General features: G+C 39.9%; 1 protein-coding gene across 12 annotated transcripts in view; it reads right to left on the reverse strand.

Annotated features, from left to right (window-relative positions):
• Nucleotides 1–19,752, reverse strand: part of NTRK2 (neurotrophic receptor tyrosine kinase 2) — a 446,678-nt gene that overhangs the window by 395,049 nt on the left and 31,877 nt on the right. For all 12 annotated transcript variants that reach the window (XM_069762550.1, XM_069762571.1, XM_069762510.1 and 9 more), the window contains 3 exons: nucleotides 3,638–3,774; nucleotides 3,420–3,552; nucleotides 1,790–2,092 (listed from right to left, as the gene is read on the reverse strand). In XM_069762550.1, the coding sequence (XP_069618651.1) occupies nucleotides 1,790–2,092; nucleotides 3,420–3,552; nucleotides 3,638–3,774 (573 nt within the window). The remainder of the gene's footprint in view (nucleotides 1–1,789; nucleotides 2,093–3,419; nucleotides 3,553–3,637; nucleotides 3,775–19,752) is intronic.

Below are 19,752 nucleotides of genomic sequence, written 5' to 3' on the forward strand. Positions count from 1 at the left end.
TGCAAACTCTTTGTAATTTTCATTATAATATAAAGAATGGCCTTTTAAAATGTAATAATGCAATGATATGTATAGTTACAAGTAAGCATCAGGAAACTAGAAGGAATGAGTTGAGGAGGAGCTGAGACAGCAGGACAGGTGAGGGATGAGGTGATTACAATATTTTATTATTTTTTTATGTCTTCCCTCCCCTCCATTTATTTAGCTTTGTTTTAGACAGATCTCAGTGCATAATAAACATCAGTAAATGAAATGTATGTCCAATCAGATTGAGACCAGGTCAGGAAGAATATTACATTTTCTTAGCTAAGATGGTGTTTAGATTATAATTTATGCTACGATCTACTAAGAGTTATCAAAAATTCTTCTCTGGGGCGTTTACTTTTTCCTTTGTGTGATGTCGACCAGTCAAAAACAAGTAGAAACATACAGGGGAAAAATGAACACACCCTACCCTCCTCACTAATATATGTAGCTACTATGCAGAGAGGGAGCTGAGCTGAGTTACAAATCATTACAAACACTTCCAGGTCTCACCTCATCACAGTCAATGTTGTGGGACGGTCAGAACTGACACTACTGTGAGATATGATCCAGAAGTGTTTGCAATGATACATAGCCGCAGCTATTGTGTAGAGATACAGCAGAGTTGAGGTATGTACAGTATTATTACAAACACTTTCAGATCTCATCTTGCAGTGCTGTCAGTGTGGGGGGAGGGTGATAGCTGGGAGTGTCCTGCTTCAAACTGTGGTAATATCGCTAAACTTTACATGGTAATATATCTGCAATGAGGAGATATTAAAAAAAAAACTTAATTTTACTCAATTTTGCAGCAACTATTTCATGATGTGGCCAGTTTAACATGCACAAACTGGTGAAAGGTCTTTTTTAAGAGAATTTTATGATCATCCAATTTAGCTGTCTGTACTTTTTTAAGCCTTTTGATTTTTCCAATATAAAAATACCGGAATGCTGATGTGCCACCATTAAGATCCAATGAATAGTTAATCACAAATCCAATACTTAACACTAGACCTTAGTTATCTGATAATTGAGGTATTAAACAACACTAGACAATGAAGTGGCTTAAATATCAATTGTCCAATTACTTTTCAGCATGTGAAAATGGAGTGACTATATAAAAAATAACAATAATCACTGAACGGATAATGCCATATTTTTTGTAAAATGTTTTAAAGGGCCACTGTCACCCCCCTCCAGCCATTATAAACTAAAAGAACCACCTTGTGCAGCAGTAATGCTGCATTCTAACAAGGTGGCTCTTTTAGTTTTGTGTTCAGCCCCTGAAGATGTGAGTGACGGCAGAGTACTGTTTAAGCTGGGGATTGTGGACCCGCCTCCGTGGACAAAGATAGGTATTTTTGCAAAGTTTCAAAGCGCTTTATTTTAGTAATACCTGAACACAAAAGTAAAAGAGCCACCTTGTTAGAATGCAGCATTACTGCTGCACAATGTGGCTCTTTTAGTTTATAACGGCTGGAGGGGGGTGACAGTGGCCCTTTAAATAAAACTGAAAGTATACACTTTAATCATGTTTGGACGGCTTATCTACACATCCATTATCAGGTTTACTGATACTAGATTATGAAAACTGTATCTGTCCAAATAATTCTGAACTCAACATAATTGCACATATTGTCATTATAAAGAGAAAAAGAGTAAACTTGGTACTTTCTTTCTTATCTTTTGTGGGCTACAGAAAAAAAGTTTGGCAGGTATCGAAAAATGAAAAATAACAAAAATAAGAAAAGTCAATTGTACTTACCATCACCAGGATTTTTCATAAAGTGCGCCATAATTGTACGTTCATCCTTCCCATATTCGTTCTCCGCTCGTAAAGTATAAAACCCATTGTTCAGATGTGTTGGACTATCTAGTTGAAGACAGCCGTGATGTTCACTCATGTTGCTTGACTCATGAATTGTACTCCAAATAAAATCTGTTTCACCCAGCACATTTCCCTCGTGAAACCACTGTAGATTAGGAATTGGGTTACCCCTCACGCTGAAAGGAATACACCAGTTGTGGTCATTAGTTGGGTAGTCGATTAGCGTGATGTTTGGAGGAACTGAAAGAAAGAAATAGCAGAAATTGCCTTTGTTACTAGTAGGAGAACAAGTAATCACATAGATATAGTAAAATAACACGGAAAGCACCAACATTTTCAGTTTTTGAAAGCAGCAGGTGGCTTTGGTCTACTCAGATCAAAGCTGTTCTTTGGCAGCCATCCTAACCATAAAATGAGCAGGACAACTGCTTCGTGCTATAGGAAAGTTGTAACGATTGTCACCATAAACCACTAAAATGCTAATCATACCAGGACAAAAAATAATAATAAATCAAGTTATATGATGATGTATTGAATAGATAGGATGGCAGTAATTACTGGACCTCTGCTTCTCTAAACAGAAGCATAGAAGCTTGAGGAGCAATAATGAGACATCATGGCTCTATCGAACGTGACCACAGTCCATGAAGGCTGTGACTGTGACTGCAGGCTGCAAACTGCAATTTTGCAACAGCTATGGAGCCACAGGTTGAAGGCCATTGTTCTAAAGATCATTGTGGTTCTCCTCGCTGGGGGCAGTTGTAAATGCTATTGTGACATTACTGATGTCATAGCATTGCTACAAGAGTCAAAACCACATCACAGGGAGCTAATTCTAAGATAGGTGCCATTTTTTTTTAACTTTTAATATCTAGAATTCTAGGTATTCAAGATTGTATAAGACAATGGCTCATGTCATGGGCCATAAAAGTTTTGGGAAAGTAATGTAAAATGCATAGGTAGTGCAGAGAGAAGCCCATCAGAACCTGTGGTATGTTGTGTAATGCTTGTACCCATACATTCAGTACAAATGTCATCCGTACAAAGATATATATCTCTACTTTCACATGCAAACACTAAAGGGAATCTATCACCAGGTTTTTGCCACCTATATGAAGAGCAGCATGATATAGTATAGACACTGATTCCAGCGATGTATCACTTACTGGGATGCTTGTTGTTTCTTCTTATTTCTGGATTACTTCACATGCAGTTTTGATAGAATCACTGTTTTATGAGCAGGAGATTATCATTAGGGGACTAGAAAACCTGCTGCCCAGTAGTCCTCCATATTTATGAGCTCTCTATTACCCCGCCGCTACCCATGATTGGCAGCTTTCTGTATATACTATACATGGGCACAACGCTGCCAATCAGGGTTATGTTTGCAGGGTTATACAGAGCTCAGAATTCAGCAGATAAAACAGTGATTTTATCAAAATGACAGCAAGCAGCTCAGGAATCAGGATCTCTGCCCCTATCATATGCTGCTCTCAAATGAGGTAGCAAACAGCTGATGACAGATTCCTTTAAATTAAAGTGACGTCTCTAAACAATCCTTACTCACAATGTACATTGAGCTCCACAAATACGTGCTCTTCACCCACACCATTCTCAGCTATGCAGACAAGAGTTTTTGTGTTGTCCACGGACGTCACATTCTTCAGTGTGAGGTAAGCGCCATGCTTTACAGTCTCTATCTGAAGAAGACACAAGAAGAAGAATAATGACAGATTCTTTCTCAGCTTGATAGAATTAACAAGCCTACGCTTGGCTGACGCTTACCGAAGTGTTAGACTTAAGCTGTGATATATCCCAGGAAACATTGGGATCCGGTAGTCCAGTAGCCTGACAGTACACTATGGAACTGTTTCCTTCCAGGACTGTCAGTTCTTGAGTGCTTGTATTGGCTTTAGGCACAACTGTGAAACACAAAGACAGGACTGTGCGTTCAGAATCAAGACTAGAGATTAATATCAATAGCAATAACTTACAATCCAACAAATATTAACATCAATGCTTCTGGCACACAGTTACTTGATTCCATGATAAAATATTATAAAAGCTTCGCCTTTCAAAAAATGATATTTGGTAAAGTTATGTCACTTTACATTCTAGAGGATCTGCGATAAGTTCTCTACTCCACTGTATGAAGATGGTGCCAAGACAATTGCCCAGAATGGGTAGTTTATAAAGATCCTCTATCTATCGTTCATTTCTTCATCTAAATAGGTCAAAAAGCATGCTGATAACAGCCTATCATAGAAGTAAATACACCCTTTTCTAATTAAAGGGTACCTGTGCTTTCACGTAACTTTTTAGAATAAGGCTACTTTCACACTAGCGTTGTTTTCAATACGTCGCGATGCGTCGTTTAGGGGAAAAAACGCATCCTGCAAAGTTGTCTGCAGGATGCGTTTTTTCCCCATAGACTAACATTAGCGACGCATTGCAACGCATTGACACACGTCGCAACCGTCGTGCGACGGTTGCGCTGTGTTGTGGCGGACCGTCGGCAGCAAAAAACATTACATGTAACGTTTTTGGCTGCGCTGTGTCCGCCATTTCTGACTGCACATGCGCGGCCGGAACTCCGCCCCCGCCTCCCCGCACCTCACAATGGGGCAGCGGATGCGCTGGAAAAATGCATCCGCTGCCCCCGTTGTGCGGCGCTTTCACTGCTTGCGTCGGTGCGCCACAACGTCGCATAGCGACGTGCAGTGCACGACGCAAGTGTGAAAGTAGCCTATGGTGTTGTGTGTGAACATGAGGAATAACCCCATTTCTGGCCGTTCTGTGACTTATATCCTGCATTCTCTCCAGCTTCCCTCTCTCCAGGCTCTCCCCTGGATGAGGAGATGAGCTGCCGTGATCTCTCCCATAGATATCACAGCACAGAGAGCGGAATATCAACTCTTCATTTACTTTTTACGTTAAAGAGACAAACTACAGCAACATGAAGGACATTATACAGCAGAGCTGAGCTGTGTTGATCTGAATCAACCTCTGATGTGAGGTAAACACTTGTTCCCTTTCCTCCTAACCACTCTCCGTAGAGGATAATGGGCTATGTCACCTGCAGTCCGTCTCCTAAATAGGGACCCAAACTGCTTTTTCACAGTGAATTTTGGGTTCAGGAGGCGGGGGGATGGGAATTAGTGTCTGATCAGTGGGAAAGGAAGCTGACCTCTCTGATAAGATATATTAGAAAGTATCTTCTTATTGCCTGTACATTTTATGCAGTTTGTTGAAGGTACACTTTTGATTTAAACATGAATCATGCATCAAAATACTCTGATTTAAGGACATCTTCTGTCAGCAACAATTCTTCAGACTGATGTGTATATCTCAGAGCAGAATCTCACCTAGGATATATGCTCCAAAATGTATGCAAAGACTCTAAAGCAAAAAAAAAAAAACTAAAAAAAAAAACTAAACAAAATACAATAAAAACAAACTAGAAATTAATCATTTGTTTCAATATATTGTTCCTGCTGTTCTTATAATTATTACACCCAAGCAGCAGCCAATGATTTGCTGCAGGGGTCACTTGACAGAACAATATCACATGAGCTCCCATGAACGGAAGGGCTGAAATTACAGGAACACTTCCACTACGGGAGGTGATCACAAATTGTTATTATTCTCTATGGGACCCTGAAGGGATGAAGCAGAAGCTGTCCACTAGTGAACAACCCCTTTAAACAAGGCGAACAGCAAAAAGAAAATTTGACATTCTTTTGTATAATGTATTTAGGTTCACAGGTTTCACGCTAACAAAGATAGATTACGTTAAAGTAAAAAATCTATCTTTAGTGTTGCCGAGCATAAGAAACATCCTATTGGAGAGGATATCCGCATAATCTAAAATCCAGATCTAGTCAGCTGAATAAGAAGGTATCAATTAAATATCATTTACAGCATTGCATTTTGTTATATCTTTAAATCATGTGTCTTCCTAGCTGTATTATTACATTACACTTAGACTCAATAATGCAGACAGCAATTTCTTCCTGAATTATCACTCTCTGTTTAATTGGGCCCATAAAATGAATTGGGAATCATTAACAGCGGAGAGGAACAAATCATTTCCCATAATTTGGTTTCTCTTTTCCAGCATGTAAAACAGAAAAGATGACTATGTTTTGAGGTTAGGCATGCTACAAGTCATCTATCATGCTATAATGCATTAGAACTGCACCATGGGGTACATATTTTTACTTTGGCGTAAGTCTTTTTTTCACTAGAATAGTTAAAACCTTAAAATTATCAATCTATCTATCTATCTATCATATCTATCTATCTATCTCATATCTATCATCTATCTATCTATCACATATCTATCTATCTATCCATGTCATAGCTGTCTATCTCATATAGTATCTATCTATCTATCTATCTATCTATCTATCTATCTATCTATCTATCTATCTATCTATCACACATCTATCACACATCTATCTATCCATCTCATATCTATCTATCAATTATTATTTACTATTATAGCACCATTTATTTTATGGCACGTTACATGTGAAAAGGGGTGTACATAACAAAAAACAGGTACAATAATCTTGAACAAAACGAGTTACTGACTAGTACAGGAGGAGAAAGGACCCTGTTTGGTGGAACAAGGGTTAATGCAGATCGTGGACTAGGTAGGTTTTTAGGTTCCTTTTCAAGGTTTCCACAGTAGGCGAGAGTCTGATATGTTTTGGTAAAGAGTTCCAGAGTAGGGGGGATCCACGGGAAAAAAATCTTGTATGCGATTATGAGAAGAGTAGATATGAGGGGAGTAGAGAAGGAGATCTTCTGAGGATCAGAGGTTGCATGCAGGTAAGTAGCGGGAGGCTAGGTCACAGATGTATGGAGGAGACAGGTTTTTGATGGCTTCGTATGCCAAGTTTAGGGTTTTGAACTGGAGTTTCTGGGCAATGGGGAGCAAGTGAATGGATTGACAGCGTGGAAAGGTCAGGGAATAGCAGTGGGATATGTGTATTAGTCAGGAAGCAGAATTTAGGATAGATTGGTGGGGTGCAAGAATGTTAGAGAGGAAGGCCACAAAGCAGGAGGTTGCAGTAGTCGAGGTGAGAGATGATAAGGGTATGGACTACTGATTTTGCAGATTCTTGGTTGAGGAATGTGCAGAGCCAGCAGATATTTTGGAATTGGAGTCAGCAGGAAGAGAAAAGGGCTTAGATATGTGGTTTGAAGGGGAGATCAATGTCAACGGTTACTCCGAGGCAGCAAGCTTGCAGGACTGGGGAAAGTGGCAGACATTGACTTTGATGGATAGGTCTGTTGGGGGGGTTGAGTGAGACGGTGGAAAGATTATAAATTCTGTTTTGTCCATGTTAAGTTTTACAAATCTAGCAAAGAAGAAAGATGAAATAGCGGACAGACATTGTGGGATTCTTATTAGTAAGGAGGTGATATCGGGTCCAGAGAGGTAGATCTGTGTGTCATCAGCAGAGAGGTCACACCAAAAGCTGTGGAACTCTATGAACTGTCCCAGGTCGAAGGTGTAGATGTAGAAGAAGAGCAGGGGTCCTAGAACTAAACCTTGGGGGACACTGACAGATAGGGGTCGAGATGAGGAGCTGGTGTGTGAGTGGGAGACGCTGAATGTCTGGTCTGTTAGGTATGAGGAGATCCAAGAAAGGGTCAAGTCTGTGATGACAACAGATGAGAGAATCTGCAGTAAGAGGAATGGTCCATGGTGTCGAAAGCACATGACAGGTCCAGGAGGAGGAGGACAGAGTAGTGTTGCTTGGATTTGACAGTTAGTAGGTCATTGGTGACTTTAGTCAGGGCAGTTTCAGTGGAATGGTGTGGGATTAAAGTTGGGATGAAGGCTGTGGTGAGGTTTGGGATAAGGTGGGACAGGAATCAGGTCAAGTTCACATGTTGTGAGATGTGATTTGGAAAGTAAAGAGGAAAGATGATCTTTTTAATGGTGGAGAAGCTGGTTTTGGAGGATGAGGGCTGAGATGAAAGGGAGATCTCTATCTATCTATCTATCTATCTATCTATCTATCTATCTATCTATCTATCTATCTATCTATCTATCTCCCTACCTATCACATATCCATCTATCCATCACATATCAATCTATCTAGCTATCTATCACATGCCTATCTATTTGCTCAACACATATCTATCTATTTATCTATCTATCTAATGAAGCAGCACAAAAAAATTAAAAAAAACTCATGGTGCAAGGCATCCTGTACTAACCATTTCAAAATCCATTAGATATGTAAACATAAGAAGAGGCAGCACTCCATTAATAAGCAAAACGTGTAGACTTTATTAGTCCATGTGGCAGCGTTTCGGTCCTATCACAGAATCTTTCTCAACTCTTGAGAAAGGTTCTGTGATTGGACCTGTACGTTACCACATGGACTAATAAAATCCACACTTTTTACCTATTAATGGAGTGTTTCATCTTCTTATCTTTATATATCTAATTATCTATCTATGCATTCACAACTTCATACAGCAACAACCGTCAGTACTCCAGAGATGGAAAAATGAAACTCTAGTCCTTTTTCACCCATTTATGTGTAATGTTTTGACTCTTCAAATTGTGAGCCTTTGAGAAGCTATGAAAATGCGCTGCTCCCTTCCTTCCTTCCTCCCTCCCTTCCTCCCCATCTCTCCCTCCTTCCTTCCTGTCATCCTTTGTCCATCCTTCCTTCCTTTTTTCTTTCCTAAATTTCTCTTTCTCTATCTATTAAATAAAGAAGGCAGGTAGCACTCTAAATAAAGCATACAAAAAATGGGGGTAATTTATTGACCCATCTCGAATTTGAAGTTTTGGCTTGGCTACAGAAAAACATATGAGATGGGTCAATAAACTACTCCCACTTTTTGTATGTTTTATTTGTCGTGCTATCTGTCTTTTATTTAGTGTACCTCATGCCGAATTCCAGAGGCATGTACCCAATATTTCCCGATGCGACTGTTACTATTTCTTTTATATCTGTCAAGTTATATAAGATCAAAAAATATTGTTTCTAGAACACCCAACTTATGGATAAGATTCAGTATCGCGCAAATTACAGATTGTTTGTTGTTTTACCATTTAATTTATATTTTACAAAAGATATGCACAAAATAGAGGTGCATTGATGAACAGTGAAATGATAGTAGAACTGCTACTTGCAGAAGTTTTCTTTTTTAAGGTTTTAGACAAAACAATGGCGTAAGTAATTAAACCATTGGCAGCAATGGCATACACTTAGCTGTGAATCAGACGCAGGGGGAGAGGAGAGTGTAGTGGATGGAGTTGGAGGTCAATACTTTAATCCAATTATTTAATTTAATTTGTTATTTAACCATAATGGGGCATATTTATCAATACTGCATAACTCTTGGACAATGCAGACTTCGACTAGACAGTACTAAAATGCCCCCTTTTTATCCTAGTGGCACATGTTGTTAAATAAATCTGTCTAATTTTAAGCCTGGCTAGTCTATTTATACCACTTTTCATTAGTTCGCTCACTTTGTCCTAGAAATGAGCCCCACAATTTTGGCACAATCAGCCATGTTCTAGGTCATGCCCCTTCCTATAAGATACAACCATATTCAGTGAGTCCATGCCCCGTTGTAGGACCACCTAGTGCCTAAAATACATTATAAATGTGGTGCAGCTCAAGAAAGAGAGCTTTTTGATGCATATTACCCCAGAATACTAGTAAATTTATCTTGATAAATCCTCCCACTGTGTTTTGGAAGAGGCTAATCATAAAAGAATTTTACGGCTATAGATATGGGATATATGGCATAAGTGTTGAATTCTTGCCATTGTTTTCAGATCAGCAGAAAGGATGGATACTTGTGATGCACACAAACTGCTGTTTCTCTAATTCTGTGTAATTGAGCAATTATATTAATCCATTAAATTAATGACAGCCTAGTCATAGACATCAAAAGTAGTAGGAGTAGTAGTTTTGTCTTGGTTAGTTGACGTCATATGAGTCGTAGGAGTTATATATTTGTTGACTCATTATCATTAGGCGTAGTATTGGGCAAATGGAGGAACATGTTTCCTACTGTGATCTGAGATTAAAGGTTTTATATTCTACTGTAATCCACAAAAATTAAAGGGATGAGCATGATTACTAAATAATAATACCAAAAGCATTAGTTCATGTGCGGGAACAAAACTTATACTCTAATACTACCAAGCAGCCATTCTTGTAATAACCATTGAACGGGTAAGAAAAACAGATTTCCGTTTACACAGATAAACTAATGAACACCAATCGGTAATTATTTGCTGATCATCGGTCATTTAATAGCTTGTTTCCACAGGTAGACCATGGTAAACTATGCACACTGAGCGATCTGTGATGGATCTCTCAGTGCACACGCTGCCATTGGTGTCAGCAATGAGAGTCCTGCACCAAGAAGATGACCTTTTCATCATCTCATCCAATGAACATTCCTCATTTGATTGGCAGCCTGTTTACACTATCAGATTATCATGAAATGAGTGTCAATAAGAATGCTCATTCATGACAATCTTTCAGTTTAAGTGCAGCTTAAAGAGGTTGTCCGGCCTTAGGGTACAAATCTGTAGTCACTGCTCGCTGTGAGAGTTCTCCAATGCCGAAAAAAGGGCGGGGACTGTCAAGTGACTAGAAGAACCTAATCTGCATATTTCTGGCCACATTCAGACTAGACATGTCCGACCTCTCTCAATACAGTCGCATTAAGCAAGGCCGCGCATGTCTCGTCAGCACATGACGGCATGCATGCAAATCTCCCGTACTGCAGGCCATATACCGTATCTGCTGCTACCAGCACTGGCACTGGCAAATCCTCAAAGCACACAGTGCACTTGATGGATGTGAGTATTCACAAGTCTACAGTCACATAGAGGGACTGCAGACTTGTACCCGAAAGCCAAACAACCCTTTTAACTTCATACAAGCCCTACACAATGCTTTTTTTCCATTTTTCCTAAGCAAATAAAAAAGAGTTTGTTGAAAATAGGGTGTAAAAGTCTTGTGCATTAGTATTTTCTTAAATGTAAAGAACCTGAGTGAATGCTACATTCATCAATATGGAGAGGGATTCTTTACAGTAAGAGTAGTCAGACTATGAAAGGTTTGGAATGGCCACCTAAATGGCACACCGATGACAAGAATAATGGCAGAATCAACTGTCAAAGTGGCTTTCAAATCCTCTTCAGAAAAATCCATGTGAGTGTATGAATGGCATAATAGAATCCATGTTAGTAAAATGCTGTGTCTATGTACCCTTGTAGTAAGGAGTGGCTAGAATTCATATGAGAGACATATAAAATGATCTTGATTAAGTGAAACAGTATAGTCGCCTGTGTGAGGTCAGGAGGGAATTTGTTTTTCCACATGAGGTAAAATTGGCTACAATCATTCAGGATTTTTTTTGCCGCCATTGCTGTCCCGGTATCATGTCTGACCATAACATGTATTATTGTGTCACCTTGCCATACTTATATTGTCAGCCATACAATACACAGTATGAGATAGTATAATAATACTATGAGCAGCCATCTTAACCTGATAAAATTGAGACTGCAGAAAATGGATGAAAGAAAGAAGAAAGCATTCCAGTAAATGGCCAGCAGTCAGCTTCTAGCAACGTAGGAAAACTGCAGTAATGCAGGGACACTATTCAGGTGAATTTACAAGCTGTGATGTAGAAGAACATCTGATAGAATTCGATGGTTTGCAGGAAAGAGAAGGAAATGATGATTTCACCACATGACTAGTTTATTCATTTCTGCGTTCTGTTGCTATGGAAACAAGTGAGAACTAGAATTCCATTTTCACTAGCGCAGTGCCTTTTCATGTCTGCAGTGGCAGGGGTGGGGAGAATAAATGGTGAGAATCTTAAGGAGGAACCAAAAACCTGGGAAAGATGACGGTCAATAGCTCAGGTCAAGCTGCTAACAGTGTATATCATTATGACATGTGTTCCTACAAATCTCTCCTATGTGCAATAAGGCGAATGTCTCTATATACAATGCAGAACAGCCATCGGCAGCCATGAACAGCAACCAGGAGCATTTCATTCCAATGTAACCCTCACATTTCATACCATCCATGTCTGCAGTCTAACCTAAAATTAGGACAAGCAGAAAACATCATAGACAATATCTAGGAACAAGATATACGTCATTATGTGTGGGTGGGTGCTCGGAATTATCCAAGTAAAAAGAAAAGAATCTTGCACTTCCAAGTGTGAAAGGAAGATAAATGATGCTTTATTAGATATGCAATCTGAAAAATAGTAATGTTTCAGTCTTGAAAGCCAGACCTTCATAAGCCAGATTGCTATCATGTAAAGAGAGTGCAGCGCTATGTTATTAATGGGAGCGCCGATCATTTGGGGCTGCCACCCATTACTAACTTACCACTATACTTCCCTCTCGTTACATGATAGCAATCCGGCTTATGAAGGTCTGACTTTCAAGACCAAAACATTACTATTTTATTATTGCATTTCTAATAAAGCATTATTTAGCTTCTTTTCACACTTGGAAGTGCCAGATTCTTTTTTTCATTAGAATCGAAAATATGTCTAATTAGGTAGCTAATACATAGGGGAAGGGTGAGCAACAAGCTGTGGTGCCCTTGAAGGAAAAGACAATCTATGGAATTAAAAAAAGTAAAGCTATTCTGTATTTATTATTTTTATGTTTGGTTGGATTTTGGGGTAAAAAGTTCAACATGGCTCAATATGGAAAAATTTAATTAATTATGGGCAGCATGGTGCTCAGTGATTAGCAATATCACCTTGCGGTGCTGGGGTCCTAAGGTTGAAAACCCTCTACAGACAACATTGGCAAAGAGTTTGCATGTGCTCCCCATGTAAATGAGTAAAATACAGCAAGTGAAATGAGTATTGAACAAATCACCAAAATACTAAGTAAATATATTTCTAAATGTGCTATTGGCATGAAATTCTCATCAGATGTGATTAACAACCCATCCAATCCACAAATGCAATGAAATCAAACCACAGATGTCCATAAATTACGTGTAATAATGAGAAATGACACAGGCACAAAGTATTGAACACATGAAGAAAAAGAGGTGCAAAAAGCATTGGAAAGTCATGACACCAGCTAAAATCTATCAGTAATTTAAAAAAAATCTTGCCACTTAGTGAAAAATAATATAAGCTGGTTCAACTGCTAGCCTATACAAAGGTGGGTAAAACCAGAGGGCTGTCTCAACACCTTCGCAACCTTATTATTGCATTGGTTACAGAAAAATTTCTTAACTGCTGAAGGCTCTAGTGAGCATTGTTGAGGCCATAATCTGGAAGTAAAAAGAACATCATTTCACCATAAACCAGCCAGGTGATCCCAGCAAGATTTCAGACAGAGGAGTGAAAAGAATTATCAAAAGAGCTGTCCAAGAGCCAAGGGCCACTTGTCAAGAGCTACAGAAATACCTGGAATCAACAGGTACAATAGTTTCACAGAAAATTATGAGTGATGCAGTACATTTCCATTGCCTGTATGCATGCTCACCACACAAGACTTCATTGCTGAACAGAAAGTATGTTCAAGTTTGCACAACAGCATTTAGACAAACCTGTGAAATACTGAGAGAATATAGTCTGGTCAGAGGAGAATTTTTAAATTTAACTTTTGGATGCCATAATACACACCATGTTTGGAGGCCAAAAGTTACTGCATATCACCCCCAAAACACCATACCAACAGAGCAGTTTGGAGGTGGGAACATCATGATGTGGGGCTGTTTTTCAGGATACAACACTGGCAGACTTCATATGATTAAAGGAAGGATGAATGGACAAATATAGTGAAACATTATTGTAAAAAATCTTCTGCTATACACCAGGATAATAAAGATGAAATGAGAATGGATATTTCAGCAAGACAATGATCCCAAACATGCAGCCAAGGAAATAAAGCTCCTAGAATGTCCCAGCCAGTCACCTGACCTAAAGCCAATAGAACATTTATGGAAAGAACTAAAGCTTAGAGTTCATAGAAGGAGCCTACGGAATCTTCAGGATTTGAGGAGTATTTGTGTGAGAGAATGGGCCAAAATCACACCTGAGCAATGCATGCAACTAGTTTCTCCACACAGGATGCACCTTTAAGCTGTCATCACCAACAAATGCTTTTGTACAAAGTATTAATTGCATTTCAGTAAGCATGTACAATACATTTCCCTGTGTCATTTCTTACTATTACACAAAACTTAATTTATGGATATTTATGGATTGATTTGTTTGCCTGTAAGGATTGGAAAGGATGCTACCAACAACTGGTGAGAATGTCACGTCAATAGCACCTTTAGAAGTCTATTTACTTAGAAAATTGGTGATGTGTTCAATACTTATTTCACCAGCTGTAAGTAAATACTGTCTATCCAGGAATGTTAAACTTTAGTGACCCATGGGCATTAACACACCTTGCTTTTTGTTTGATTTATTTAGTTTGCATTTTTATATAAGATTTTTTTGCAGTTTTCCATATCACTATCTATATATAAAAAAAACCCTGAAATCTTGCAGATTGTACACTGACCTCTAGGCCTAATATTAGACTCGTGTTTCCTATTCTGTACAGAAGACTTTCAGTAGACTCATTATCATCACAGACAGTATTAGAATGACAAATAATACCTCCTCATACTGTAGGTAATACAGAATGTATCCATCACAATAGGTGATGTTCCCGTTCACCCCCTCCCCTTCCATTCACACTGACCCTATTAGGCCTTCAGAATGTAGCATGATGATAAACCAGGGATTCAAGCTTCAGGAGGCTAATTTGCATATTCCAGGTGCCTTCTGGGAGAAGCGAAGTCTCCCTAAGCTAGAAGATCGTTGGGTACAGCCGGGACCAGCTGCTTCGAAAGCATCACCAAACCAGGGATTCAAGCTTCAGGAGGCTAATTTGCATATTCCAGGTGCCTTCTGGGAGAAGCGAAGTCTCCCTAAGCTAGAAGATCGTTGGGTACAGCCGGGACCAGCTGCTTCGAAAGCATCACCAAACCAGGGATTCAAGCTTCAGGAGGCTAATTTGCATATTCCAGGTGCCTTCTGGGAGAAGCGAAGTCTCCCTAAGCTAGAAGATCGTTGGGTACAGCCGGGACCAGCTGCTTCGAAAGCATCACCAAACCAGGGATTCAAGCTTCAGGAGGCTAATTTGCATATTCCAGGTGCCTTCTGGGAGAAGCGAAGTCTCCCTAAGCTAGAAGATCGTTGGGTACAGCCGGGACCAGCTGCTTCGAAAGCATCACCAAACCAGGGATTCAAGCTTCAGGAGGCTAATTTGCATATTCCAGGTGCCTTCTGGGAGAAGCGAAGTCTCCCTAAGCTAGAAGATCGTTGGGTACAGCCGGGACCAGCTGCTTCGAAAGCATCACCAAACCAGGGATTCAAGCTTCAGGAGGCTAATTTGCATATTCCAGGTGCCTTCTGGGAGAAGCGAAGTCTCCCTAAGCTAGAAGATCGTTGGGTACAGCCGGGACCAGCTGCTTCGAATTTTTGCCTGTAGGACATTATTGCAAGAGAGCTTGGCTGAGTAGATTACACAAGAAGGAAAACACACAGCAAGTCAGCAGGATCTAGGAGCAACATGGCAGATGTGACAACCTACATGGTGAGCTGCAGCATGTGCTACATGTTCACAGATCGACCAGAAGAAGAATCCAATTTCACCTGTCAGAAGTGTAGACTAGTGGCCCTTTTAGAAGAAAAGGTGCGGGGTCTGGAAGAAAGAATAGCAACTTTGAAACTCATCAAAGAGAATGAAGACTTTCTAGACAGAACAGAAGCATCTCTACTGGTCACAGAAGGTGCAAAAAGTGTCAGAGAACCTCCAAAAGCGATGAGTGGAAGCATGTGACCAAAAGAAGCAAGAAGACCATGGAGAAATCACCAACCACACAACTGAAGAACCGATATCAAATCTTTGTAGAGGATGAAGATGGCACACCTAAGAATGAAGCAATACCAGCAAGCAAAAAAGAAAAGGGCACACAGCAACAAGTGACAGCAAAAAGTACAGCCAAGAAGCAACGAAGAGTGGTGGTGGTGGGAGACTCACTACTGAGAGGCACCGAAGCAGCCATCTGCAGACCGGACATAACTGCAAGAGAAGTATGCTGCCTTCCAGGTGCGATGATCAAGGATGTGACCGATAGTATACCAAAGCTCTTCAGCTCCAAGGACGTCCACCCATTTCTTCTGATACATGTTGGCACCAATGACACGGCAAGGAAGGACCTACCGACAATCTGCAAGGACTTTGAAGAGTTGGGGAAGAAAGTAAAGGAACTGGATGCACAGGTAGTTTTTTCTTCTATCCTTCCAGTAGACGGGCATGGCACCAGGAGATGGAACAGGATCCTTGATGCAAACAACTGGCTAAGACGATGGTGCAGACAACAAGGATTTGGATTCCTGGACCACGGTGTGAATTACTGGTATGATGGACTCCTCGCCAGAGACGGACTACACCTCAACAAACCTGGGAAACACACATTCGCCAGAAGACTCGCTACACTCATCAGGAGGGCGTTAAACTAGAAGAAGAGGGGACGGGAAGAAAAACATTAGACTCGAACAAAGACGACCCAGGAAAACATACTCAGAAGGGAGGTAAGAACATTTCTAAAACAATCCACAGTGAGGAGATTGGAACAAAACAAAATCCTCTAAACTGCATGCTCGCAAACGCCAGAAGCCTGACAAACAAGATGGAAGAACTAGAAGCAGAAATATCTACAGGTAACTTTGACATAGTGGGAATAACCGAGACATGGTTAGATGAAAGCTATGACTGGGCAGTTAGTTTACAGGGTTACAGTCTGTTTAGAAAGGATCGTAAAAATCGGAGAGGAGGAGGGGTTTGTCTCTATGTAAAGTCTTGTCTAAAATCCACTTTAAGGGAGGATATTAGCGAAGGGAATGTGGATGTCGAGTCCATATGGGTTGAAATTCATGGAGGGAAAAATGGTAACAAAATTCTCATTGGGGTCTGTTACAAACCCCCAAATATAACAGAAAGCATGGAAAGTCTACTTCTAAAGCAGATAGATGAAGCTGCAACCCATAATGAGGTCCTGGTTATGGGGGACTTTAACTACCCGGATATTAACTGGGAAACAGAAACCTGTGAAACCCATAAAGGCAACAGGTTTCTGCTAATAACCAAGAAAAATTATCTTTCACAATTGGTGCAGAATCCAACCAGAGGAGCAGCACTTTTAGACCTAATACTATCTAATAGACCTGACAGAATAACAAATCTGCAGGTGGTTGGGCATTTAGGAAATAGCGACCACAATATTGTGCAGTTTCACCTGTCTTTCACTAGGGGGACTTGTCAGGGAGTCACAAAAACATTGAACTTTAGGAAGGCAAAGTTTGAACAGCTTAGAGATGCCCTTAATCTGGTAGACTGGGACAATATCCTCAGAAATGAGAATACAGATAATAAATGGGAAATGTTTAAGAACATCCTAAATAGGCAGTGTAAGCGGTTTATACCTTGTGGGAATAAAAGGACTAGAAATAGGAAAAACCCAATGTGGCTAAACAAAGAAGTAAGACAGGCAATTAACAGTAAAAAGAAAGCATTTGCATTACTAAAGCAGGATGGCACCATTGAAGCTCTAAAAAACTATAGGGAGAAAAATACTTTATCTAAAAAACTAATTAAAGCTGCCAAAAAGGAAACAGAGAAGCACATTGCTAAGGAGAGTAAAACTAATCCCAAACTGTTCTTCAACTATATCAATAGTAAAAGAATAAAAACTGAAAATGTAGGCCCCTTAAAAAATAGTGAGGAAAGAATGGTTGTAGATGAAGAGGAAAAAGCTAACATATTAAACACCTTCTTCTCCACGGTATTCACGGTGGAAAATGAAATGCTAGGTGAAATCCCAAGAAACAATGAAAACCCTATATTAAGGGTCACCAATCTAACCCAAGAAGAGGTGCGAAACCGGCTAAATAAGATTAAAATAGATAAATCTCCGGGTCCGGATGGCATACACCCACGAGTACTAAGAGAACTAAGTAATGTAATAGATAAACCATTATTTCTTATTTTTAGTGACTCTATAGCGACAGGGTCTGTTCTGCAGGACTGGCGCATAGCAAATGTGGTGCCAATATTCAAAAAGGGCTCTAAAAGTGAACCTGGAAATTATAGGCCAGTAAGTCTAACCTCTATTGTTGGTAAAATATTTGAAGGGTTTCTGAGGGATGTTATTCTGGATTATCTCAATGAGAATAACTGTTTAACTCCATATCAGCATGGGTTTATGAGAAATCGCTCCTGTCAAACCAATCTAATCAGTTTTTATGAAGAGGTAAGCTATAGACTGGACCAAGGTGAGTCATTGGACGTGGTATATCTCGATTTTTCCAAAGCGTTTGATACCGTGCCGCACAAGAGGTTGGTACACAAAATGAGAATGCTTGGTCTGGGGGAAAATGTGTGTAAATGGGTTAGTAACTGGCTTAGTGATAGAAAGCAGAGGGTGGTTATAAATGGTATAGTCTCTAACTGGGTCGCTGTGACCAGTGGGGTACCGCAGGGGTCAGTATTGGGACCTGTTCTCTTCAACATATTCATTAATGATCTGGTAGAAGGTTTACACAGTAAAATATCGATATTTGCAGATGATACAAAACTATGTAAAGCAGTTAATACAAGAGAAGATAGTATTCTGCTACAGATGGATCTGGATAAGTTGGAAACTTGGGCTGAAAGGTGGCAGATGAGGTTTAACAATGATAAATGTAAGGTTATACACATGGGAAGAGGGAATCAATATCACCATTACACACTGAACGGGAAACCACTGGGTAAATCTGACAGGGAGAAGGACTTGGGGATCCTAGTTAATGATAAACTTACCTGGAGCAGCCAGTGCCAGGCAGCAGCTGCCAAGGCAAACAGGATCATGGGGTGCATTAAAAGAGGTCTGGATACACATGATGAGAGCATTATACTGCCTCTGTACAAATCCCTAGTTAGACCGCACATGGAGTACTGTGTCCAGTTTTGGGCACCGGTGCTCAGGAAGGATATAATGGAACTAGAGAGAGTACAAAGGAGGGCAACAAAATTAATAAAGGGGATGGGAGAACTACAATACCCAGATAGATTAGCGAAATTAGGATTATTTAGTCTAGAAAAAAGACGACTGAGGGGCGATCTAATAACCATGTATAAGTATATAAGGGGACAATACAAATATCTCGCTGAGGATCTGTTTATACCAAGGAAGGTGACGGGCACAAGGGGGCATTCTTTGCGTCTGGAGGAGAGAAGGTTTTTCCACCAACATAGAAGAGGATTCTTTACTGTTAGGGCAGTGAGAATCTGGAATTGCTTGCCTGAGGAGGTGGTGATGGCGAACTCAGTCGAGGGGTTCAAGAGAGGCCTGGATGTCTTCCTGGAGCAGAACAATATTGTATCATACAATTATTAGGTTCTGTAGAAGGACGTAGACCTGGGTATTTATTATGATGGAATATAGGCTGAACTGGATGGACAAATGTCTTTTTTTGGCCTTACTAACTATGTTACTATGTTACTATGTTACTATGATAACTACTGGTAAACAAGTCAATAGGGTCTGAGAAAGTGTATTGCTGCCTATGCAGCCCGTGTGGCTGCTGAAAAAGAACAGTAAGTATGAGTCTAATGTTAGGCCTATTGGCCAGTGGGAATATTTTAAGATTTATGAAATATGAACATTAGGTCTAGTGGCCAGTGTAAATATTAAAACATTTCATGGGTTTTTTAACATTTTTTTTAAATATGAGACATTTTTAAAAATAAACTCATAGAAAAAATATATTTAACATAGAAATTTGATATAAACAATAGGTCATTT

Source organism: Ranitomeya imitator, chromosome 1 (assembly GCF_032444005.1).
Source record: "Ranitomeya imitator isolate aRanImi1 chromosome 1, aRanImi1.pri, whole genome shotgun sequence".
NCBI lineage: Eukaryota > Metazoa > Chordata > Amphibia > Anura > Dendrobatidae > Ranitomeya > Ranitomeya imitator.